Source organism: Chenopodium quinoa, unplaced genomic scaffold, assembly GCF_001683475.1.
Source record: "Chenopodium quinoa cultivar QQ74 unplaced genomic scaffold, ASM168347v1, whole genome shotgun sequence".
In the NCBI taxonomy this organism is placed as follows: Eukaryota; Viridiplantae; Streptophyta; class Magnoliopsida; order Caryophyllales; family Amaranthaceae; genus Chenopodium; species Chenopodium quinoa.
Genome location: NW_018742484.1, coordinates 6,426,587 through 6,453,381, shown reverse-complemented (window position 1 = coordinate 6,453,381; position 26,795 = coordinate 6,426,587). Strand labels below are relative to the sequence as shown.

At 31.8% G+C, this 26,795-nt stretch overlaps 3 protein-coding genes across 3 annotated transcripts; 2 read left to right on the top strand and 1 right to left on the bottom strand.

Annotated features, from left to right (window-relative positions):
* Nucleotides 1-7,670: 7,670 nt before the first annotated feature.
* On the bottom strand, nucleotides 7,671-10,186 carry LOC110719578. Its single transcript, XM_021898541.1, has 2 exons — nucleotides 9,370-10,186; nucleotides 7,671-8,857 (listed from the first exon to the last, which is right to left on the bottom strand). The coding sequence occupies exons 1-2, from the start codon at nucleotides 9,913-9,915 to the stop codon at nucleotides 8,132-8,134; spliced, it is 1,272 nt and encodes a 423-aa protein (XP_021754233.1). The 5' UTR covers nucleotides 9,916-10,186; the 3' UTR covers nucleotides 7,671-8,131.
* A 7,397-nt stretch (nucleotides 10,187-17,583) lies between these two features.
* LOC110719222 lies at nucleotides 17,584-18,441 on the top strand. The gene has a single exon (XM_021898124.1). The coding sequence runs from the start codon at nucleotides 17,584-17,586 to the stop codon at nucleotides 18,439-18,441; it is 858 nt and encodes a 285-aa protein (XP_021753816.1).
* Nucleotides 18,442-18,888: 447 nt separating this feature from the next.
* On the top strand, nucleotides 18,889-19,993 carry LOC110719221. The gene is made up of 2 exons (XM_021898123.1): nucleotides 18,889-19,069; nucleotides 19,371-19,993. Exons 1-2 carry the CDS (start codon nucleotides 18,889-18,891, stop codon nucleotides 19,991-19,993), a joined length of 804 nt encoding a protein of 267 aa, XP_021753815.1.
* The last annotated feature ends 6,802 nt before the right edge of the window (nucleotides 19,994-26,795 follow it).

Here is a 26,795-nt window from a genome sequence, read left to right as displayed (position 1 = left end):
AACTATAAATTATACAATCATTATATACAAACAATTTAAAATTAAATATTTGAAAAAAGAAAATATATGTTCATTTTGTTTTTTTTATAAAAATTTCAATCAATTTTTTTTTTAAAAAGTAAACATTTTAAAAGAAATATAAATTATTAATAATTAACTAATATTTTTCAATTTGTTTTTTAAAAAAAATCAATATTCTTCAAAAAAAAAAACAATAACGTTCAGTCTTTATCAATATTCTTAAAAAAAAAAAAAACAACAACAACAATGTTCAATTTTTATCTTATCTAGCAACCCATTTCATGATTAGATAAAAAAATTTATAAGAGATTTATTTGCTACTCCACAAATATATAAAATAGGATGATATTAAAGATTTGTATACATCCTCCCAAAAATATAATTTTGATTTTTTTGCAATTGTAAATAAACAATATCTATTTACTATAAAAAAAAAATACAAACATGTGAATGTTATTTATCTACACTTTTTCATGGTGTGAATTTTTTTCAGGTCCAATTCACTGATTAACAAAAAATATTGGAAATAATGTAAATATATCAAGGCTTACTGATGGTAAACAAAATAAATTGATTGTTATTCATTATTTTATAAGATGTATGTTTTGTTTTATTTTACCTAATCTAATTATGTTACTTATCGTATTAAATTTTGTTAAACAACTTAATTGTAACTTAATATTAATTATTCTGTATTTGAAGGGATTATGTCCATGCGCCAATTGAAAGAGAAATGTGTGGATTGGAAAAGTAAGGGCTTGTTCTCTTCAGCTTATTTTCAATTTAGTTTAGTTTAGTTCAGTTCCTAATTTCCTTCTATCATAAAATATTCAATTCAGTTCAGATTCAATCAGTTCTATTCAGTTCAGTTTAGCTCAGTTCAGTAAATCAGGACAGGCCCTAAGTCAACTATAATGTTACAATAGTAGGGAAAAAAAATTAAAGATTGTATGAGATGTCTTTGATAATTTTGATTTTTTTTATGTATTATAGTTTCTGGTAGAATATCTATATTATTATTGTAAAAATCATTGTAGTAGTGTATACATATAACTCTGTTATTAAGGACATATGATAATGAAATTTCATTATAAAGATTTAATTTTATTCAATTAGATTAATTTTAGTAATGCAACACTCTATATATATATATATATATATATATATATATATATATATATATATATATATATATATATTTCATTTAACTATTTAAAAATTTATAAAGTCATATCTTTTACTATTACTCCCACCGTCTTTATTTTAACCCTGTAGTTTTGGGTTTACTTTATTAATTTTTCATTGTATAAAGTTGATACGGAGTAAAAGAATAATGGTGGTCTAATTTATTGTTTGTAAAAGAAAAATAGTGGCTATAACTATATATGTATAGTGGAACAACGTATTTTCGTTATACAAACGAATCATAGGTTAAAAAAATACGAATAGGATTACGATTTTATTCTAATATTTATCATACTTATAATTTTCATATAACTAATATTAAGTAAATTAAGGTCGTATTGTAAGTTGCATAAAAATAAAACAAATTATCCGTTTTCTAACAAGCAAAATAATAAAAAAATTATAGGGTTAAATTAAGAAAATAATATTTTCATGAGATTTATGTATAAAAAAATTGTGCATCGCACGGGCTTTCATCTAGTTTTGATTATTTTAGGTTTATTTTCATTTATATACTCACACAACTTTTTATGTTATTTTATTTTAAAGATATGTTATTTCACTTAATATGTTGGAGTACCATGAGCATGGTACTCCAGTAGTACCTAATACTAATTCAACAAATGGCATCAAAAAAATAGGAGGTGGTAAAAAAAAATTAAAAAAACCCCACAAGAAGGAAATAGGCTGGATTATAATCCTTTTGGAGGGAAAAAAAAGTATCGCTTTAGTATAGTATATAGATCAAGTAAATTAACCCTAAAAGTAAAGCCGTACACGTATCATTCTATATTTTTCAGTGATAAAAAGATTTTAGTAGAAAAAGACCATTATAGTTTGACCCAAAATTAGTAATTATATTATTTATATAATGCAAAGAGTGAAAGGGTACTTATATAATATTACTTTAAATAATCCAACATTTGCCCCATTCTCCCAAAATAAACCAACTTTTGGATTATTCCATAATAATCCAACCTTTGAACCCCTCTTCCCATATCGAACCCAAATGTAATACTCCGTATTTTTCTAATATTTTTATATATATATTATTTATTTTATTTATTTTTATAAATTAAAATGATCATTTCATTTTAAAAAGAAATTAATTATTTAAATATTATGTGAGTGTGCATAAAATAATTTGAGTCATTAATTGAGGCAATAAAAGTGTTTTGAATTGGGTCATCTTTATTTTAATAGTTGGATCAATTTGCTGGGGAATTGAGGACACTTAAAAGTCCAACAAGTTGCCCCAAAGGAAGAAGTCAAGGGGGAGTAGAATTTAGTAATGACAGTTCTATAATTATGAGTTTTTGTTTTAAAAGTGGAGTATAAATACTTCAAAGCCTCAAGATTTTTCACTCAAAAATCATAATTGTCATATTTCGCAAAAATTCTAAGGTTTTAACTCTATTTTCTCTCTCCTTTTTCTCCTTATTTTTCCTCTCTTTTCCCTTTTCTTTTTTCTCTCCTTCCCCACACCTCTCTCCCTCTTTTTCTCCCCTCACGCCGGCAGCCACCGGTGCCACCACCACCACCGGCGGCAGCAGCAGCAGTCGGTAGCACCGCCAGCCGCCCCTCCTTCTCTCTCCTCTTTTTCGGTTGTTTGGTATTATTATTATAAAAATAAAAAAAAATTAATAAAAAATCTTTTTCTCTTCCTAATTTAATTCTATTGTTTTTATTAATTTAAAACATGATTTTGATTATGTTTTGGTATTGATTTTTGGGTATTTGATGTTATTAAATTATTTACATAATTTCAGATTTTTTATTCAATCAAAAACCCCAATTTACAAACCCTAGAATTAGGGAATTTAATGTTTATGGTTAGGGTTTGATCCTAGATTGATGTTGTTGTTTAATTAATGGCTTAAACATGTTTTAACGAGTTTAAAGCCCTCAATTTAATGCTGAATTTATCTATGCACACTACTTTTTAATTATTAAGTTAGGGTTTGATTACCCATAAAAGGGAAAAAGGTTTTAATGATTTAAATATGATTTCCTAGTCTATTAGTGATATTTTATATTAAATAAGTATGCTGGAATTTTACTTAAGTCATAAAAATTAAGTCTTTTTGAAAGGATTTGAAGTACCCACTTAAAGAAAAGGTTTTATGGCTTTTATATCATTAAATTGGGTTAATTAGTAAGGTTTAAAGTGTAATATAGTTGCTGGAAATTTGTGAGAATAATGGATTAATTATAGTTATGTATTCTTATTTGTAGGAAGCTTCGAGCTAGGTGATTTCTAGTGAGTGTGGCCGAGTTTATTCAAGGTACGTATGTGCACAAAAATATTTTTGTATGTGTAGTATCATGCTAGGATTTGTGAAGTATGATTTAAGTGATGAATTAGTAGCATGTTTGGTTGATTATATGCTTGGAATTGATGTTGGTTGAGCATGAATTTATTATGCAAGCATGTGAATATGTTATTTGAGGCATGATACAAGTTGAGTATGTATGAATCATGGAAGTATGTTTTATTTTCAAGTATCAAGAAAGCATGTATTTAATAAGCAAGGCTTATATATGAGTTAAAGAGCTAAAGTTAGAATTATTGATCATGATTCATGAATTTATTTCTTACCCATTTATTATTGGTGTTGAGTCAAGAAGTTAGTTTATTTATTTACTCACTCAAATAAGTTGAGTTTGAGTCAAGGAAGTTTAGTAGTGCATCTTATGCGCCAAGGTAGTAATCATGCAATTTTGTGCACAAAACTAGGCAAGAAACCTTAATTAAAATAAATAGTATGCGCTCACTAATTAATTCAAGAATGAATTGGAAGTATGTATTGATTGTTATTATGTTTGTTCTTGATTGATTGGTTTGAGTCATCACAAGTTAAATTTGTAAATTACGTAAAGTGTAAGAGGATACGCACCAAAACTCTTGGAACGTATATACCTTGAGAATGAACATATGGGGGGAGTTGTGTGGTTTTTTTTTATTTAACCATAGCTTCTATAGGGGTATAGGACGCTGTACTTTCTTTTATTATTAATGCGCTAGAATTCCGTCACAAGGTGACATAGTAGGTGCCAATTAGGGTAGCTCTTTGATTGGAAGCTCAACATTTAAATGAGCTATTTTCAAGGAAGGAAACTTGTTCGATGCGTAATCCAAAATTATTATTAATAATTAATATTGCTAGTTATGAGTCAAAGGTAAGTTGACTTGTGATTGTGTGGCGAACATGTTTTAATTATTATTTTTATTTTGATGCTAAGATATTCATGTTAGTGTGGTGCATATGTACTCAGCTTTGCTGATTCGTACTTTTGTGCTTGTGTTTGGCTTTGGCTTTCTTTTGGATTGACCCTACTATGACCCATTTATATGGTGAGTAGAGGGTTAAAATAAAAAGGAAGTAACAAGTACTTGAAGCATGAAGAGCATGATGGAATAGAGTGCAGAGAGTTACTTGTTATGTTTTTTAGTTTTAATATTTTGAATTATTGGTTATTGTTTATGGACTAATATTATTATGTTTGTTTTTAATTGGTTTTAAGAAGGACCGTATGTTTAAATTGGTTCCAACTTGTGAATGTTTTATTCTACTTTTGTTTTGAGGTTGTGAACTCAAGTTTTATTTTCGAAAGTTGGTTTTTGTTTTAGACTTCCGCTGTGAGACTTTGAAAACTAGCCTTAGTCGTTATCACGGTGGCGGTAATATTTTGTTTATTTCCTAAAAAGGGTTTTATTTAGAGTAAAATGAGTATTTTTAAAAGAAGGAAATTTCCAAGGTATTACACCAAATGACCTGCTACCTAAGCAACAGGTCAAATTTTTATATTTCTTTTTTTTTCGTTTTGACCACCCTTGACCACCTCATACCAAAAACAACCACCACGTACACCTTTAGCCACCATTAATAGCACCTACAACCACCTCAACACACCAACATCACCACAAGACACCATCACCACTGAACACAACACCTGCCGCCACATAAACACCCACCGAGCGGCAGCAGTCACGCGCATCACGCAATGACCAGCCCGTCATCACCGCCGCTTCCACCATCCTCACCCACTAAAACATAAGAAACATCACGAACCTCAGCTCACCACCATCAAAACTCCCACCATCCACCACCCCCATCCACAACAAACACCACCCTACACCCATCAAAACCTGTCAACACCACCCTCACTCACCACGGACCACCACCAACATGAACCCCAAATGACCCTCAAATTTCAAACCCCAAACTTACCTTTCAAATTTTCAATTATGGTTTTATTTGGTTAAATTTAACCATCAAAACCTCACACTTGAGAGTTTAATGGTGGTGAAGAATTGAAATTAAATAAATAAATAAAAGGAAAAGAGATGATGCAGCGATAAAGAGAAGGGGCACGTGAGGTAAGAAGCAACATGGAGGTGGCAGTTGTAATTTGGAAGGAGGAGGATGAGGGAGAAGAGAGTGAGGGCAGTTTTGACAACGATGGTGGTGCGGGAGATGAGAAAAACGCGGTGGTTAAAGGAGAGAGAAAGAACCGATGGATAAAGAGGATTCGGCCGGGTTTGTGGTGGGGATGACGGAAATGGAGGTGGGTGGGGATTCGGGGCCGGATTCGTGGTGGTTGTTGGGGGTTGTAGTGATGTTGTTGGTGGTAAGTGGGAGGGGAGGTAAGGTGGTAGTGAAGGAGGAAGGATGAAGGAGGTGGTCATGGAGAAAGAGAGAGGAGAGAGAAAGAAGTGGGGTGGGTTTTTGTTTAAAAAATATAATTGTAAATTAAAAAATAAACCAATAAGAAAATGATACGTAGGCAAGGTAACCGGTTATACCGATTTGGTGATCTGCTGGGTTCGATATGGGAAGATGGGGTTCAAAGGTTGGATTATCGTGAAATAATCTAAATGTTGGTTTATTTTGAGAGAATGAGGCAAAGGTTAGATTATTTAAAGTAATTTTTCCAATTATGTATTCATAGTTTGATACATTCAACCACCAAACAATTCTTATAAAATCATTATAATGCTATCAACATATTGTAATTTGTAATTAAGGGGGATGTACAAGGCTTTCATAACATAAGTTAACGTAACCCATCACTATAAATGGTTTTTTTTTTTTTTTTTCCCATATAATGATTATAATATGTGACTGTTACTTGCACTTCACTGCTTAAGTATCAAGATTTCACAACATACATACGTGTGTTGTTCTCAAGATTCTCCCTTTGTATAGTTTTGACTTGATCTACTATTAGACTTTTTCTTGGTAAATAGTAACTGTATAAGGAACTTAGCTTTTACGAGAATTTGAAATATTCAACTTAGTAACTTCACTTATTTAGGTTTTAATTGTATATACTTCGCAGATCAATAATTTTGTGTTTGACTATGTAATAACCCCTCGGCGGGAATTTATGTACTACTTAACATTGATAATTTCTAGTTAAACCATACTCAATTCAAATAAATGTCGGAGAAGAGCTTAACCATATAAAACTTTAAAAGCTCGTCTTTCTTTTCTGTTTTCTCAATATATCAATACGAGATAATTAATCTTATCAATTAACAAATAAATGAGATGTTCTCCTAGCTTGTATAACATTATAATCATATTATATTGGTGGTTTTATAAAGTATGAGAAGAGATACTTGTTAAGTTGTTATGACATATGGTATGATATGATATGATACATCAATATTGAAACAAAAAATGTTGAGTTCAAAGACTAAGTATAAAGGGCTCATGGAAACATTTACAGATTTTGTATCCTTATGATTTATATATTAAAATGGTCACACTTAGAGTTACATGGTCTTTAACTATTAATTCACGTTTTTACCATTAATATTTTAAAACAAAACTTACTAAAAAAAAATTATATAATTTGAATCTAACAAGACATCATATGATGAAATTTTGATATTTATATGAGTGATTTTTTTAAAAATTAAAGTAAGAAGAAGGGGACTCACTAAGAGGGGAGTAAGCAAAAAATCCCTTGATTAATCGAGGACCACGAACATTGGTGACAATATTATATAGTTAAAAGTCTTTATAGTTTTTAAACTTTGACCTTAAAAAGTAAAGTGTAATCATTATACTATAATTATATGAGATCAAAACACCAAACACAAAATTTTATTACGTTCTTTATCAAACCTACAAAGTCAAAAGTGTATTAAGACTCATACCTACAACTTCTCAATGAATTGATACGTTTATAAGTAGAAGAATTTTACATTGAAAAGTAAGTTCCATACTTTTATTATAAGCCTAGACATTTTTGAAAAGGCTTGGACTTTGGCAATTGCGTATATAGCATAGAATTGAAATTGGAATATATTAAATTTTCATACGGAGGTCAATTTTAAGGTTTGACTTTCATGTTTCTTATGGTTGATGGAATATTACCGTTGATATTTACCATAACCACTAGTCCACTATCACTACCAAGTCCCAAATGGCCAATATGTAACAATTACACTCTTACAAGAAAAGATGTAAGACCTTTATTTTACTTTTGATTAGAATAATCTATTTATGCATATGTTACAATTTATACCAATCCAGAGAAGAGTATTACATTCACTCCAAATGCCCAAAAGATGAAAAGATACATACAAATTACAAGAAAAACATCCCACTAATTTTAGTATTTCTATGTATAGAAAGTCATGCCCCAAATCAGCTATTCTAAAGCTTAGATGACACAAGCTAAGCACCCAAATTAGCATATATGCAATTAAGCAAGCATGAAAGCCCAAAAACTCCCTATTAAAACCTGTACTAAACACTAATTCTACCTTAAATTTTACCCTTTTTTTTTTTAACATTTTACATCTTTTGGAAAAAAGACATTTCCAGATGAAAAAATTTACATAACACAACAGAATTAAAAAATTAAACCCAAAAATTATAAATTAAAAAAAAAATGTTTTATTTCTAACCTATACATTAGGAGTAGATGATTTGCCTGCTTGATCAAGGACATCAAGTATTATTGCACGAGTCTTAACAAGTCTATGGAACAACTCCCTAATCTGTAGTTGTAACGGGCCGAGACCATCCTCCATTTTCCGGCATATCTCAGCTAGCTCGGCGACTTGGGTGGCCAATTCGGCCTCCTTCTCCTCCTCCATGGGGTACTGAAAATTATCAGCATAATCCACCAAAGATTGAGCCAATTTATCAATTTTAACCACTTCTTCCATTAGTCCTGGCGAACCTTTTTTTTCTTTCCTTTTCCACTCCTCAGCTATTTTTTCCTGGAGCCCACAGATGCTGTGGGCCCAGTTTGATTGTTTTGGAATCGGGATGTGGGTCCCGAGCCCTGCCCGGTCCTGACAAGGAATAGCTGCGACTAGAGCCCACATTACAAAAACTAGGACCACGTTCATGATGTATACAGTGAGGGCCAACCCTGTCGATTCCCCACCGCGTGGCGCGGTGAGATTGGAGGAGATTGATTGGACTTGCTTGGCAGCTGACCAATTCTTGGCCACTATCCAAGATAGAGACTTGAAGTTCGGCGCGTGGTGCCGGTCTTTCGATGACGCGCCACTTGAGCGCTTCCCAAAGGACCATGATCGCTCGGGCGACTTGCCCGTATTTTCCTTTTCATCCACCACAATTGAACCTTGTAGTGCTGCGAGTGCTCTTCTTGCCCTCCGAATCTGCCAACAATATTAGCAAATATGTAATTATTGTTTTGTTCATCAAATGCATAAATTTCGGCTACCCTTTAAATTCAATTCCATCAATCTTGGATTTTGGTACAGCCATGTCAAATAAATTGGTCAAATATTGAGGATTGGCATACAAAACATCAAATTTTTGAAAGATTGAATTTTTGGTTTTTTCAATGAATATCTTAGATAAAATTTGGTCCATCAAAAAAGAATAATAGAATTCAATTCAACCGTTCAAGTAATAAATTCAAATTTGTTGTGATATATTAGTACAAAATCTTTTAATTCCTTGTTTGACTAAACTTAATGATATATATCATGCAATATGCAACACCCATATGAAATCAATCAGTCAAATTTTCAAATTGACCTTGAAAATTCATCACATTTTGAGCAAAATTCAATCATAAACATAATCAAAAACCAAAATGACAATCTTGAAAAATAGAATTTGAAAGAAATTTAGAGAATTTGGCAATTTTGTTGATTTAATTTACCTGTCCATCGGTACAGGGCCTCTGTTCCAAAGCAGAGACAACAATCTGAGCTTGACTTAGCATAAACTTAATAGCATCAATACCATGATTAATCGCATTACAAATATCCAAACCCTTAACAGCCCTATCCAACAAATCAGGAATAAATCGATCGAGAGGCGATTTCGCAACCTGCGACGGTTCCCGCCCAATCAACAACACAGCCTTAAACTCCGACTCACAACAAAGAAATGCATCAAGAAGTTTCCTAATCCAAGCAATAGAAAGAAGAGTATCACTACCCCAAAAGGGGCTAGAATCCCCGTCGATATCACCCGATATAGGAGAATCACTGGCGGCAGATGAGATCGATATTGATGTCGGTATTGAAGCCGAATGATGGGTGTCTTTTTTATTAGGAGGTAAAAGATCAGAAAATCGATCAGCAATTTTTCTTTGGAAAAGCTCTAAATCTTCAATTTCTCCCTCCATCGAAGCGACTTGATTACGACGAATACTTATCCGGCCGAGGAAGTTCCCTTGATTATCCGCTCCTCCAGTCCACATTTTTAATTTTTTGAATTCAAAGATCAAAATTAATCAAAATAGATGGAATAAAAAAACAGGGGAAAACAGAGGAAGATAAAAACAGTGGAGGAGAGAGAAAGAAGGGAGGGAAGATAAGAAAAAGAAATGCGGTTGACAGTTAAATGAGTTGGGTAGGTGATGTGGAGAGGGGCCCATTATATATGGGAGTTGATGGTCAAGGTTGCCTTTCTGAGGCCAACGACTATTTCTATCTTGTCTAAAATAAAAAAAAAATAAAAAAGAAGTGATTTGTTAATGTCATTTCTCCTTCTAAAAGCTGACTTGGTATGTGTTCTTTTTTGTTGAATTTTATGTTTCCTAAACTACCCTTTTCGTCTACATTCGCGCGTGGATATAGTGCAGCAAATAAGGAATCGAAGGTACTTGTTTATGGTTGTTATAGAGTATTGATTTAAATTCATTAAAAAAATATATATATTTTACACAAAATTCATTAAAGTATTTTTAATGACCAATAAAAGTACAGAGTAATAATAATAATACTTGTATAATTGTATTGGTGACTTGGTGTCATTCAATGGGCATTATTTTATAGATGTCAAATGATTTTAAACATAAGCATGACAATTTTTTTTTTTTTGCAAGACAGTTGTTGTCTAATTCAATAAACAAAAAAGATTAATATTTTTTTTCCCCCAACAAATGGGTTGTGTGCTATTTAATACGGATTATCATACAAATAATTATTTATCTTTTTATGAATTAGAGTCAAGGTTAAAATACACTCTGAATATCTTAAGACTTCATAAATCTTTAATGTAATTATTTTTTTCTTGCAAAAATTTGATAATATATATTTTGAATAAAATTATTTCGTATCACAAAATGATCCAACTTATTAATTTATCTATTTCACAAAATTAAAAACATTTTATTTTTTTGTACTTTTGAACAAATTATCCACATTAGTTTTTTTATTTTTATTATTTAACACAACACATCAGTTTAATACTTCTTCAATTTTGCCACTTTCATACACTAAGTCTTCCTACTTTCCGTTTATGTACACTATATTTTTATTTTCCTATTTTTGATTATTTTTTTTATAGTAAATAAAATTCTCACTTTTATTCCTCCTCGCCCTCACCTCACGATATACAGTCCACAATTCTCTCTCCTATCTAAATGATCTCCCAATTTAAAATGTAAACATTATTCACAACTTAAATGAATCTTCAATTATAAAAGAAAAAAAACATGATTGATTAGGGTAATGTTTGTTTTATTTTATTTTATTTTATTTTATTTATAAATATTAAAAATTTATAAATATTCTTTTTTTGAAACAAATCATTTATAATTTAATAACATATATTAAAGGATACAATAAATTTAAAACGTGCATTGGCAAACATGCTAAAGAAAATGGAAAGAGCTTAAAGGATCCGGAGGACTAGTATATCTTTAAACAACTTTCTCTTTGCTAAAGTTAAAAAAAGAGACTCATTCCCTACTAACTACAAATATCTAAATATTACGCATTTTTACTTACTTGTAGTTGTGGCAATACAGCATTTTACTATTTACTACGGAGTATACCCTCGTTTTCTTTAAGTTTTTCCGGACCATGCACACATAAATCAACAATATACTCGTAATACTGTATTAAAAGAATTATACCAGTACATACCAACCCAGCCTCAAAAACATCTGGAACCTTCGAGGGCAGTTTTGGCAATCAAAGCAAGCTGAGTCAGCAAATGACGGCCCTCAATTTCGCGGAAATGGACGCGTTGTCTTTTGTACGATTTTGTTAAAACAAATACTCGATTTTAGGCTTTGCCTTTGAGCCATTTGACTGCGTCTTGAAGGGCTTTGATTGTCTACAACAGTGGTGCACGATTGTAGATGCTTTTCAACGGTGATCGCGGCCCCATCACCGGCCCACCGGCCCAATATAAGCCTTTTTTTAAATAATCATCTGATTAGTACTCTTCGTTGTTTTTAGATTGCATAACTGGCCCATTCTTTTTAAGTAAAAGATTCTCTCTAGTAATTGACACTCTCAATAAGTGGACTTTTTCTTCTTTGATCTAGGTAGTTCAAAATAATTTGGGATTTTTTTTTTACTGATAGTCTGAGTCTGATACACTATTTGAAAAAGAGATTAGATAATGTAAACAATAGATAAATTAATTAAATAATTTTTGCACATATTATCTAACCCTTTTCTATTCTCGTGATAGAATAGATTTTTTTTTTTTTTTTTTTTTTGAAGGATGATAGAATTATTTGATAAAGTCGTTCAATCAACTTATCTAAATCACCTTCTAAAAATGTGTGTCTTAAGGTTGTGTTGACGGCATTTTCTTGATATACATTCGTTCATTTTTTTATTTGTATTTGGTTTGCCCTAATTTGATATTTTGATGAAATGTTTTAGTACAACTATGTGACTTTCTTGTTTCACTAGACTTAATAGACATTATTTAAAAACAAAAGGGGTAGTAGAATGTACGAGTATAGAAAATGTATACACAACCTAATCTAAAAAATCTGTGTATACTGTCTAGTATGTGCAAGACACATGTTATGCTCCTTCGTTTGAAAATTTTAATTTAGTGTGCTCATTTATCACGGAGTGTAGTTTTACCTACCTTATAAAAAGTACAAGAAAACTCAATCTTATAAATAGTGTGCTTTCTATTCTACCCTTTAAAATGTTTATTTACACATTTATCCTCAATTACTCTTATAAATAGTATGTTTTCAATTTTATCGTTCAAAATATTTAGTTACACATTTACTCTCAAATCTCAATAACTACTTTTTTTAAAATAAAAAAAAATAATGTGTTCAAGCAATTGATACTCCAAAGCGGCAAAGCATTACAAGATCAGTTGACAATGTTTAGTGTTCTAAATTTTGCAGTAGACGAAGAGATGAGTGCAAATTATTGAGTACATTAAAGATAATAAAGGTAATAATTAAGCTGCAATAAAGAAGTTGACTGCTAAAAGCTTTTGGTACGCAGAATGGAGGTTATATTACTTTAATTGTGCAGCATATTGTGTTATCAATCTATCATAGGATGTTTATAGTAATAAACATTCTCCGTTCTTTTTTACTTGACCTGCTTTGACTTTTTAAACTATTTATCACCCCTCCTTTGACCGTCTTTTGTGAATAATATGTAAAGAAAAATATATTTATGTGAGATATTTTTGAATTCATCTCAATAAGTACTATCATAATATATAACTTTTATAATTTTTACTTATGGAGAATTTAAATTAATGATCGTTAAAGTTTTACATTGGCAAGCGTGATAAAAGAAACAAGTCAAGTAAAAAAGAATAGAGGAAGTATATAATTTGCAATAATATCGTTGTAAAAAATACATGAAGTAACCCCGATAATCCGTTCAAAAAAATAAATTAACCCCAATAATAGTGTTGAAGAGCATACAATAACCCATATCACACTATCAAGTAACCTTGTAACATTAATCGAAATCGAGTAATCCCTATAACATTGACGAATTACAACACTAGCTAACGAAGTAACCCTGTTCACACGGTGTGACAAACCACATATAAGAGTTTGCGTTTAGTATTGATAGGAAATAAAGGGTGTAATTGTGTTTGATTAATGCGGAACAAGTCAATGAAAAATTAAGAACGAGAAAAGCAATAAAGAAGATAAACAAATAACACAAGGATTTATGTGGTTCGGGGGGTGGGGGATTCGAGAGCTTCTTCACTATAATGGAGAAAGAACGAGATAATAATAAAAGGAGTCCTAAATCTAATGGCTCAAAAGGTATGATCTAATTGATCAACTAAAAGGTCCCAAGGAAACCCTAATAAAACCCTAAATTGTTCCCCAAGTATACTCAAATAGCCGTCAGAGAAAAGATATAATTTTAGGAAATATCCCATAAATTGTCCTAGAAGAAACGAACTACCGAGCTATAGCTCGACAGCTAGCTCAAGCCTGCCGCAAGTCTTCATAGGGCCGAGCTATAGCTCACTCGCATAGAGCTATAGCTCGCAATCTCGTCGCAACTTTCCAGTTTCGTTAGGTGTTTGTAAAACGGCCATAACTTTCTTATTTCTTATCGGAATTGGGCAAATAACCTACCGTTGGAAATCTCTTGAACCAAGCTATCACCTCCAACTTGAATCACCTCAAAATCACTTATAGTTTGAGAGATATCTGCATTCAAAGTCGGTCCTACTAGATTTCGAGTCACAATTTAACAAGTATAATAGAGACTTCACTAGTAGAAATAACCAATTGGGAAGCGGTTCAAAACCCCTAATGGAAAGCGGTTTTGGCTCCAAACCGCTTCCCATTATGCCTAAAAAAATTAAAAAAAAATATTTATTTTGGTTTTTTTCACTTAAATTGATACACAAACACTTCATATATATATATAAAAATAAATATTTTCATTAATCAATTTTTGTAATATTACTTTTTCATCAAAAAAAAAAAATAAATTAATAATAAATACAATAAAAATGGTTGCTGCTCTTGTTCTACCACCGGACCCAACGCGCACCACCAGCCCTCTATCCTGTATCACCACCACCACCAACCACCTATAACCTTCCTTTAAAAAAAAAAAAAAAAAAAAAAAAACCCACCAAACCCCCACCCAAACCAGATCCGCCTGAAACAAACCAATACAACCACACATCACCATAAAATTTAAAAAAAAATCTCAAAAAACATTAAAAAAAAAGAAAAAAAAGGGAACATACCTTGAATTCTACCAAAACCCTGGAAATTGGCTTGAATTTGGGTTGGTCAAATTTGACCATGAAAACTCTAGATCTAGAGTTTTCATGGTCGAATTTGACATGAAAAACCTGCAGTTTGTATTTAAAATTAAAACCCTAGAATTCCATGCATGGTCGAATTCCACAAGCAATACTGAATTTTGTGAGAAAGAAAGAACAAAGGGAAAGAGAAAAAAGAGAGGAGAAAGGAAGATAGGCGTGAGAAAGAAGAGAGGAGGACAGAGAAGAGGAGCGGAAGAGAAGATGAAAGAGAAAAGAGAAAGAGAAGAGGAGAGAGAGCACGTACCGAGAGAAGAGTAAGAAAACACCGACAAATCGAAGAGAAAGAGAAGGGAAAGAAAGAGGAGAGAGAAAGGGGAAATGAAGGGAGAAGGGGCTAAGGGGGTGGGCAGCTAGTTATTAGGGTTTTGGTTTTTAAATAATGGGGAGCGGTTCAATGTTCAAACCGCTTCCAATTACAATATTTGGAAGCGGTTCACTCATACCCGCTCCCCATTTGTATGTTTTACTTTCTTGTTTTTTGGGGTGGGTTTTTGAAAGCAGAATTCAGTAACTGCTTCCCATTTGGGTAGCCCACTTGCTTTTTTCTACTAGTGCTTTAAATTAATTCTAATAATACGGAATACAAGTAAAATATAGACGTGTGATATTAATCATTTCATGTTTAATTGATTCGTCTTAGTATGTACTTTAAATATATCAAACATTTGCATTTCTAGAATAACTCAATATTTTTTACAACTCTCTCACTATTTCTAAAGTAGGTTGCAAAAGTTTAGAACATTGCAAAGATACATAACATTCGACACATTAATCGCCTATATACAAATATTTATAATAAAATAGTATGCAAATTGGCATAAGGCATAAGGACTAATCGCAGTAACTCTTCTCAAAACGCGCGCTAGCCATACCGCGCGCGAAAACCCCTAGTATAAATAAAGGTTGATATTTAATTATCAAATTAAATATTACTTGTATAATGAGAGATAATAATTTGTTTTTTTAGCGAGATACAGAGGGTCAGAGGGTAAGGCTCTAACTTTGAGAAGTGATACTTAACATAAGTGTTTGTCTAACAGCCTACGAAATAGGGGACGAAGTGATGATTAGTACTTAGTAGACAACATATTTATCCAGAAAATGTTGTCAGAAACCTCCTTATAAAATCACATTTTTTGTGAGAAACCTCCTTATAATTTTTATTTTTTTTGTGAAATCATACCTTAATTTTTTTTTTTTTTTGAAGTCATACCTTATGCCGGAAAAAGAGGTTTAACCCTGTTTTCCAGCGTTGACTACCCCAGCCCCACCCACGAAACCACTCCCCTCCCTAACCCCACCCACAAAACTACCCTTTCACGGCGTTGGCCACCCTAACCCCACCCCTTTCACGACAACCACCCCTCCCTCTTCCCCAAAATCCCCTCCCCTTTCACGAAAGCCTCCCGAATAGCCCCAGCCACCCACGTCAACCCTAACGAAGGAAAGGGAAGAGGAGGTTTCGGGGTGGTTAGAGGTGAGGGTTGTTGGCTTCGAGGGTGGAGGGCAATTTCGTGGGGTGAGGGAAAGGAGTGAGGGGGCGGTTTTGTGGGTGGGGTTGGGGTAGTCAACACCTAAAAATAGGGTCAAACCCCATTTTTCGGCATAAAGGTATGACTTCGTAAAAAAAAATTTGTTTAAGGTATGATCTTACAAAAAATATTTCTTATAAGTAGGCTTCTCACAAAAAATTTGTTTTATAAAGAGGTTTCTGACAAATGTATAAAGTTCTATTTCATATAAAATATTGCTTATGTATGTTTTTCTATGACAGTGACACATCTTATAATCAACCAAACGAGTTTTTGCAATTTTCAAGAGTCGAAACTTCACAAAAAAAAAATGTCATATGATATAATAGTTCATAAAAATAAACAAATGACCACTACAAAAGTAAAAATAATGTAGAGCTATCAATTTTTCATATGGACAAACTAAATTTGGATGAAGGAAAAAGAAAAGTGAACACATGAAATGTAATACAAAGCCTTATCTTGGCATTTTATATCTTTATTTCATTTTATTGGTCTTAGCTTAAGAGCACTTAGAGCAGGGAAGAATTTCTCCTCTAGAATTTTTTTTCCCCAAAAAAGTACCCCACCAACGAAATTTCTCAAAAAAATTCTAGAATTTTTTTTTCTCTTGGAGAAATATTTCTCAACTTTCATCTTACTGCTATGGACTGACTATTGGTGGGGTAGGGCGCAAGTTTTGGTTTTTTTTTTTGATTATTTTCGTGTGGGGCCCACCAAAAAAATAAACATACAATAAATATTTAACGGTAAAATTGCAAAAGTTGTAGAGAGATTAAATGTTAGTCAATGATCTTCTTACACGTGTCATTTTTTGGAAGCACTTTATTCTAACAGTAAAAATGTTACCATTTTAGTGTAAAACGACTATTTTGTATACAGTAAATTATTTTTTTAAAAAAAAACAAAAATTACCAACGGAAAAAAATTCTCTATAAGTAGACATCCATTTTTCCATATTTTGATACAGATGAAAATATTGTTTTTCACTCTTTAAATTCCTTAACTGTATCATTTAAGTGTTTAATTAAATTTTATCCCCTAAATTTTTGTGTTATTTTGTTCCCTTTTTTAAAAGTAAAAATGGATCCTAATAATCCCAATCGTTCAAAACTTTGATCCTTCATCACTTATGAATCATCTACAATTTTCTCAGTTTTTTCCAATGTATGGAGGAAATTTTCCAAATTTTCCTAATATTCTTCCACAACAACCACCTCTAGAAGAAATGACTCCACCAACTCACCAAAATTACAACCAATCTCCACAAGTCTATCAAGGAAGTAATAGTCAATTCATTAGTGATGAAGAAGAAACCGTTCCAGAGACACCACAGTATCCCCCAGAGCGAAATAAGTCAATTCCAGTTGCAACAAACACCCGTTGATTGGTCTTTTAAAGAAGAAGAAGCTCAAATTGAGGCCTACTTCAACAATTGCACAAATGGAATTATTGGCAAAGATAGAAAATTTGCTGACCTTTGGAGAGATATACATCGAGAATATCTTGCGGCTCATCTATCTCGACCACATGAGATTCCAGAGCGGAACAAGAACATGTTGGAGACTCATTGGAGGAGGATGGCCGCCGACCCACTCATCTGGGCAAGTGTTATGGAAGAAGTTGGTAAAATAATGGGAAGTGGGTACAATGATAGTGATGTGGTAAAAAATGCCCATGAATTGTTTCTAAGGTCTTGTCAAAATTCACCAAGAAATTTTAAATTTCAATATGCGTGGGGAAAGGTGAACGAATATCCAAAGTGGAGAAAGTTCATGAGGTGGGGTCTGAATAAGGAAGAAAGGAAGAAAGTTGATGCTGAACACAATGCGGAAAAAGAAGTTGAAGAGAGCAGCGGTAGTGGTAAAAGAACTAGAGACGATGCTACTAGTTGTTTTGTATCTGGAGGTATAAGTCGCTCAGCTGGTGTTAAGAATGCCAAGGCCAGAATAAAAGGCAAAGGGGTAGCATCAGAAGATTTGACAGTTGTTGGTGAACAGATGAAAGTTTACAATGATAAACACGATGTTGAGGTTACCCTTAAACAAAAGAAACTTGATTTTGATATGGAAAAGGAAATGAGGAAGCAAAGACAACTAGAGTTGGAGGAGAAAAATTTCCAAATGCAACAAGAGAAGATGGAGGCAGATAAATTGAATTGAAAATTCGATACATTGCAAGTGTCGTTGTCTAAGACATCGCTTAGCGAAATGGAATCATATTGCAAATGGAATCATATTATATGAACAAACGTGCCTCATTCATTCTATATAAAGACTATATGAATGCTTTGCAATACACATTCAAAACATCATCCACAGAAATTTACTAAAATTAACACAAATATTGTTTCAAAAAAGCTCTTCAAGCTTAAGTTCTTCATCTGATAGTAATGAAGAATTTCACCAAGTTATTGACGACCTTGTCAACAATCACTTACCATCTAAATTGTACCCAACACCTTCACCTCGAAATCAACGTAATAATACAAATGCTCATGTTCTAGTTCAAATGGATAGAAATCAAGAACAAGGGCATAACCAATTGTTCAACGACTACTTTGCGGATCCTCCAGTATATAATGAGATCAGTTTCGCTGGAGGTTTCGGATGAAACGACCTCTGTTTTGTAAGATTGTGAATAAGATTGTGGAAAATGATGAGTTTTTCCAGCAAAGGCGAAATGCATCTGGGAAGTTGGGGTTGTCTGGACTCCAAAAATGCACGGCAGCGATGAGAATGTTAGCGTATGGGGTGGCTCCTAACGCAGTTGACGAGTATCTTCATATGGGTCAAACAACTGCACGGAATTGAAATGTCTAAAAATTTTCTGTGAAGGGGTAATCAAGGAATTTGAAGCTGAATATTTACGAAGCTCGACGGACAAAGACCTACGAAAGATCCTTTATAGAAATGACCAACGAGGTTTTCCAGGGATGATTGGCAGTATTGATTGTATGCATTGGGAGTGGAAGAATTGCCCAAATGCATAGAAAGGTCAATATTGCGGACGAAATAAGAACGCAACCCTCATTTTAGAAGCAATTATAGATGAAGATCTATGGATATGGCATTCTTTTTCGATATTCCAGGTTCTTGTAATGACCTTAATTTACTTAACTGTTCACCAATTTTTACTGATGTTTTGCAAGGTCAAGCACCTCCAGTGAAGTTTAATGTCAATGGCCATGAATACAACATGGCTTACTACTTAGCTGATGGTATTTATCCAAGTTGGGCTACTTTTGTGCAAGGATTTACCAATCCTCAAACTCATAAGCATATGCTTTTTGTTGAACGACAAGCTGCTACACGTAAAGATGTTGAACGTGCATTTGGTGTCCTACAAGCGAGGTTTGCAATCGTACGACAACCAGCTCTTGCTTACGATGAAGATGTGCTAGCTGACATTATGAAGGCTTGTATAATAATTCATAACATGATAGTAGAGGATGAACGAGATACTTATAAGAATGCTGAAGTAACAAGAAAATATTACGAAACAGATCGCCCAATGTCGCGTCTAGGAGGTGAAGCTAGTATAAGTGGTGCCATAAATAATGATGAGACATTTCAGTTTCAAACAGGACGTCCTATCGACATTAATAAATACTTGGAGATAAGGGACGCTATGCGTAATAGACGAACTCATCAATCCTTGAAAGATGACTTGATAGAGCACATTTGGGAAAAGTTTGGTGACAATAATCCTTAAAATCTAATGACGCTTTAATTATCATGTATCGTAATCATATTTCACTTTTTATTAATGTAATGTATTTCTAGTTTTATTACTTGTGTCTTACAATAATCATTATTATTAATTAGTTCGTAATTAATTAAAGTCACAATTTTAATTAATTACAATTTAATTATCATCAAGTATATGGGTTGGAAATATTATGGAAAGTAATTAATATAAAAATTGAAAATAAGTAAGAGACAGAATATAGTGGGGTATAGTAAAAAGTAAGAAAGAGAGCGGTGAGGGAATTTTTTGGTTTGTTGTTGGTGGGATGAAAAAAATTCTTTCTTTAAAAATCTGATGTGGAAGAGAAGGAAAGGTAGAGAGAGAGTGAAGAGGAATTCCCCCCCCCCTATGATAGTGCTCTAATAGTTAATACCAATGTTAACACACACACACGAAAAAAAAGAAAAAAAAATAAAAATAAAAATAAAAATAATAATAATAATAATAATAATAATAATAATAATAATAATAATAAAAAATTATATTCTTATCTCCTACCAATGTCAAACTGTCAATACAATACACTGACGTCAGACAACATATGTTGTGCTAATAATAACGGTACAATTCGCAATTAAGAATTTAAGATAATGTGGGCAACTATGAATTGCCACTTGAAATGTCAAAAATGGTCTAATTTTTAGCAATTTTAGGTTAAAGGCTAGGGAATGATTTAGATGTAAGAAACTTAAGGGATAATGTATTGGATTATATTTGACTACTAATGAAAGTGAAAATCCAATCCAAAGATCTATTACATATAGTTACATTTTATAAGGAGATAACTCAAGCATGCTTATGATTCACCAAAAAGCCAGGCAATAGGTAGCAAATGACTTTACTCATTTATCAACGATACTTTATAGAGTATATGAATCAATCATGAGTTCCAACTATGTATCAGCTTAAACTTTTGATTAAGTTGGTCATCTAACCTGATGTCAAGAGCATAAATCATAAATGCAAAAATTAGCTATGGAGAGACAAATATATTACTTGGTATAAAAGCAATATTATGAACTATGAATGGTTACTAAATCTTTGTCTGCAACGATAAGATCTTCTTTTACAACTCATTAGTACGTTCTTATTAATCATCATGATCAGCTAGCATCCCAGCATATTTGAGCTTAAAATTCCATTTATTCGGCTGATCTTCTTTAAAGATGTGATTAGAAGTCATCATTTTGCAGCTAATTATTACAGATGATGATTAATTCTGAATTGAGTTTTCTTTTGCTTTATTAAGCAAAAAATAAAAAAAATAAAATAAAAATACTTTAGTAATAAAGTCTTCATTAAAAAAAGATATGAGAATTATTTAATCATTTCTAAAGATGTACTAGTTAAGAATGTTATTACAATATATATGATGAGGCGGTAACGATTAACCATTCTCTAAACTATTCCCTCTGTGATAAGAAAATGGTAATAAGAATTTAAAATAGCATGAATCAAACCGATCAATTAAGCTATCTCATAGAGCAATAAGTGAATAACTAGGGTTGAAGGTGTTGAATAATTTAGAGTATTATAGACAAAATTCATGTTGTTTGGTTAATTAGCTTAGGTTAAGGTGCTGCTATTAACATAAATAAGGATTAGAAACAATTATATTCTCGATTTAGAGAAGTGGTCCTCCGCCCTGTAGGTCGTCCGACGAGAACGAAAAAGATTATTGTTGGGCAATCGCTCCACAGGCCCATCATCGCCCGACAGGGTGTGAAAGCACTCAAGTTTATCTTGGTTGCTTGTTTTCTCTCGCCCGACAGGGCGCGGGTCTTTGTCTGGTTGAACGGTGGCAATTTTCTTCGTGATGTTCCTGGTAAATTAGGAAGTAAGTCAAGTTGTAAATTTTAATTGCAAAAAAGATTCATACCCTAATTTTCTTTGTACAGTAGTATTTATTGATAGGTTAAATAGAGAATAGCTATTGAGAGAGTGATTCTCTCATCCTCCAAATCTCTCTATTACTGACACATTTCATTATTACAACAAACGAGCTAGTTTTATTGCTAGCTACTCCCTAATGTCCCTACTATTTTTTCGATGTTATTGCCTTGATTGTTACAATTTATTTTACAACATGTACATTAGTAAATATAAATCTATACTTATATATTAAAAAGCATTCCTAAAATTATTTATATGTCATGTTAGGCCATTCCCTCCTTAACAAGCATTGTGCCATGTCATCTATCACTCAACAAGTATTGTGCCACATCATCACCAAACAACACGTCATCATAAAAAAAAGTATATCATTATGGGTTTCAAACACTAAACCTTGAGGAAACAAGATCAAACTCCTTACCATCTTAGCCAATAATAAATCATGTCATCTTTATAAATAAATACAAGTTATACAACTATAAATGGCAGGCGCAAAATAAAAAAAGAAACTAGATACGCAACTTGGGAAAAAAAAAGAGGAATATAATCAACATTTCCCAAATAATGGAGAATTAAAAATTGTCTTCCTATATTTTTTTTATTAATTAATAGCATTTTTTTAACAACGTTAATTAGTAACATTATGTTTAACATTTATGCACAACATACTCAAACAACCTATGCTTTATCAATTCACAGATCATAATACCACAATTATAATACATATTTGACAAAATGAAAAAAATAAAAATAAAATAGGATGATAGAAAAAAATTCGTAAGGAAAAAAAAACAATCAAAGCGGTAACTCGGTGCAACGCCCGAGCCGCACACTAGTTGAATATATACGTGTCTCTTTTATCAATGCATCCTTTTTTCACAAATTTTACCACTTTATAATTTAAAAACTTATTGATGTTATAAAATAAAGAGAGGGGGGGGGGGGGAATTGAGAGAAGTTGTAGAGAGAATAATCATGCTCTAATTCATTACTAGAAGGGATATACTAGTATAATTATAAATACATATGATGTAACTAAAGTTGATAATTTAGAGAACATCAATAAACCCTAAACTTAAAATATTCTGGAAAGATATATACAAGAATATAAATCATAAAATGGCATCCACATAATACTCTAATTCATAACAATTGATCTTTGATCATAATAGTTTAATTACTAGCCAATTAAATGGTAGGCCCTAAGAAAGATTTCATTTCAAAGCTAAGTGTAATAATTAAACCCCTTTTTCATATTCTAGCCAACAAGCTTCTTTATGATATATTAATCTCTCTATTTAGTCTTAGGCCAAAATGATTTGCTTGTTACTTTCTCAAATCATTTTGCTATTCATCCAAGCAAATGTCACCTCAATCACTCCATTTATATTAAATGCGGTAGATAATCAACATCATTCAACAGAAACTTCAATCAACATACAAAATTTTAAACATTATTTTAGGGTCTTAATTAAATTAATTAGAGTTCTTTTGGAAATTAGTATCATATAATATACATACACAATATTTAACAATAACACTAGTGGTACGTGAACACGATCGAGTTTCATGTCCTCACATAATTATACTACTCTGACCCGTAAACTTTGTAACTAATTAATCTTCTTGTATGCTTATAATATGGCCATATTTTCACTTTTTCTCTTGATAGCAATAGGTGCACTACCAGCACTACGTACAATTGAGAAAGTACTAGTGTACAATTCCTTTCTTCTTTTCTGTTTATTGTTTATTTTTAGTTTGGGGGTTTACCTGAATTATTTATTGTTATATTTGTTTCAAATTATTTGCAATGATTAGACATATTCTATCCATATTTTATGTCAATGGATATTTTGGAGATGACGTGCATAGATGTAAAAAGTAGCATATTAAACTATAACGCTTAAGTCGTAATACATAGGCACAAGAAACTAAGATAAAGGTTCAAGTGAGCTTATACAGATAAATAATGTATCAACCCATTCAATTCTAAACGAATCTTACCTTGTATTTATAGGCTATATAGTTATATTATATATAGAATATTTGATGACAGCACCATTTGAAAAGGAGATGAAACTGATAAGTTAACTAAAACAAATAAGACGTTGAAACATCATAACATTTTTTTTTTGACAAGAATTGAAACATCATAACATAACTCAACCAAGGCTTTCCTTTTATTTTAGTATCTTAATTTTTGTTTTAATAAGTAGTTAATACGTAATATATAGATTTCAAGGAACCCATAAATTCTATTAATAGTTAAACTGGATATATTAAATAAAACAACGCTAATAATTCAGAAAAATTATATTCAAATTTTCATTAATGAAATGTACTTTTAAAAATACATACAGTATGATATGGAGTATTGGAGTACATACAAGGTTACCCTAGGTATTTTATTGACCTATATAGATGTTGAATATGTTGGTAGTAGACATTTCAAATCAACTAAAGTCTAAAAGTACACAAGTGACCCCTTGACGTGCATATTCAACTCATGGTTCATGATTCTATAACTTATTTTTTTTATGGAATAGTAGAAATTAATAACCTATCTTTGGCTTTTTTCCTTAAAACAATCCTATCTTTTCAAAATTTGGAAACAATTTCACCTTTAACTCCCATATTTTCAAAACGAGCCTTTTACCGGATTATCAAGTTATTAACCTGTTGATGAAGGTTAAATGCCACGTGTCTTCTTTTATTAGTCGTATTTTAATTTTTTAAAAATAATTATAAAAAAAATAAAAAACAAAAATGATTAAAAAAAAAAAGCAGCCCCCCACCCTCTTCCCTTTCCTGTTCCCCTTCCCTCTTCCGTCTAATCAGCATCCCCCACCCCCCTGCGGAGCACCCACTGCCGGAGCACTTCCCTTCCACGCCAAAAACACCCTCACGCCATTCCCCGATTCCCTCCCCTTCCCTACCTTGCCTCTTCCCCGATTATAGCCCGTTGGACCACGTGGGGTGGGTGGGGGGTCTGCTGGACATACGGGATTAAGGTTCTGGGTTGGGTCAGGTACTAGTGTCATGGTGTGGTGGTGTTGGTGAGGTAGTGGTTATGGAGAAAGTGGTGGTTATGGAGTTTTCAGGTGGTCAAGGTAAGAGATGAAGGAGGAGAGATATTGAAGAAAAGGAAAAAATAAAATTACCTATAGAACAAGTTGGAGGTAAAAGAATCATTTTGAGTAGACGGGGGTTGAAAGTGAGATTGTTTTCAGATTTCGAAAAGGTGGGATTAATTTGAGCAGAAAAGCTAAAGGTGGGACTATAAGTTTCCATTTTTCCTTATTTTATTGGTTTAATTTCTAAGTTAAGTACACCCCTAAATGAAGTTTTTCATGTATAATTATTATGCATACACTTTCATTATCACTCTGATTTATATCTTAATCAATACTTTATTATCATAAACAAAATATAATGAAAGGATGAGAAGATTTGTGGACCAATACATACTAACCTAATGTGGAAAGGATGATGTCAATACATGGTACGATTTATACAAAATTAGCTCTTAAGTCCTGGTACAATAAGCATTAAGTCTTTCTAATTAAGCAAAGAACATAATTAACCAATATTGATTAGGACTTTTATTGTGTTTTGCAATACTCAAATCATAGGGTTTTCAGACAAATGCAATCCATCATATTATATAGGGAGTGGCAACAATCAAAGATTATTAGAAATAAGTTTTAATCGTTACTGTAATTAAGTTCAGTAAATATAATTTACATTTAAAAAAAAAATTGACTAGATTAATTAAAACTTTTTTTTTTATATACAATGTTTTTTGTTATTGAAAAATGAAAATGTTTCATCTTCTATTAGATGGTGACAAAAAAAATAAAAGGTTGGTGTCATTGTAATACGGAGTAATTAATTAACAAAATTGCTTATAGGAGTACGTACCCCGAATTTAGGAAGATTAACAATGTTATACAGACATAAAGTACTTTTCAAAGAAACAAACTGCCATTAACCTATAAATTTATTTGATTGGTATCAACATATACTCTTCAATTCTTCATACTATACCTTTCTGTCCATATGTACAAACTGAAAAGCATACACTCATTTAATTTAAAAGGCATCTAATCCACTTTTAAATCAATAGAAAGCAACAAAGTACCTTACATGTTCCCGTCAAAAAAATAAAATATATATAAAAAAAAAAAGTACCTTACATGTTCAAAGTAATTATAGAAGCAAAATTTAGGAGCATAACAAATTAACTACCACTATGCATTATGATAGATTAAATTAGTTATTATTGTATGGTGTAACTTTAATTAATTACGGATCTAACCTGTATATAGGCATATAGCCATTCCATTCAATAAGACAATAACGACAATATGAGATCAAAAGCAATGTATACGGAGTACAACTTCGTATCAAATACGTACGAAGGGGAGTTTTGAGTGCCTAATTAAATATAAAGATAGTTTAATTAATCTTAATATAACTGTGATTTCAGTTTTCCAAAAAATAAATATATAAATAAATAATTGTGATTTCTACGACACTACTTAATACATATATACAGTATATTGAATGAAATTTCATAGTAAAGATAGATAACCATGAAAATAATATATAAAATCATAGAAATTTTGTTTTGGATTCAACCAAACCAACTTTGTATACTCGGATTATGCATGGTACATTAATAACTAACCTGGTTGATAGGTGATTATAAATGATGATAGTGATAATATACTCCACTTTAATTCATATGAAGTACGAAGTATGTAATTATTTTGTATAATAAGCTTTATTAGTGCAATATTCATGATAGATATTCATCTTATATATTTGTAAAACACATATTTGGAGAAAATTTGAAACTTAAAATAAA

Excerpts from the sequence above, each read along its gene's own strand:
- LOC110719578 (XM_021898541.1), bottom strand. The coding sequence starts at position 9,915 with ATGTGGACTGGAGGAGCGGATAATCAAGGGAACTTCCTCGGCCGGATA. Across the intron at positions 8,858-9,369 it reads GGCCCTGTACCGATGGACAG|ATTCGGAGGGCAAGAAGAGC; the intron begins GTAAATTAAATC and ends TATTGTTGGCAG.
- LOC110719222 (XM_021898124.1), top strand. The coding sequence starts at position 17,584 with ATGAAGAAGAAACCGTTCCAGAGACACCACAGTATCCCCCAGAGCGAA.
- LOC110719221 (XM_021898123.1), top strand. The coding sequence starts at position 18,889 with ATGAAACGACCTCTGTTTTGTAAGATTGTGAATAAGATTGTGGAAAAT. Across the intron at positions 19,070-19,370 it reads TGACGAGTATCTTCATATGG|GTTCTTGTAATGACCTTAAT; the intron begins GTCAAACAACTG and ends TCGATATTCCAG.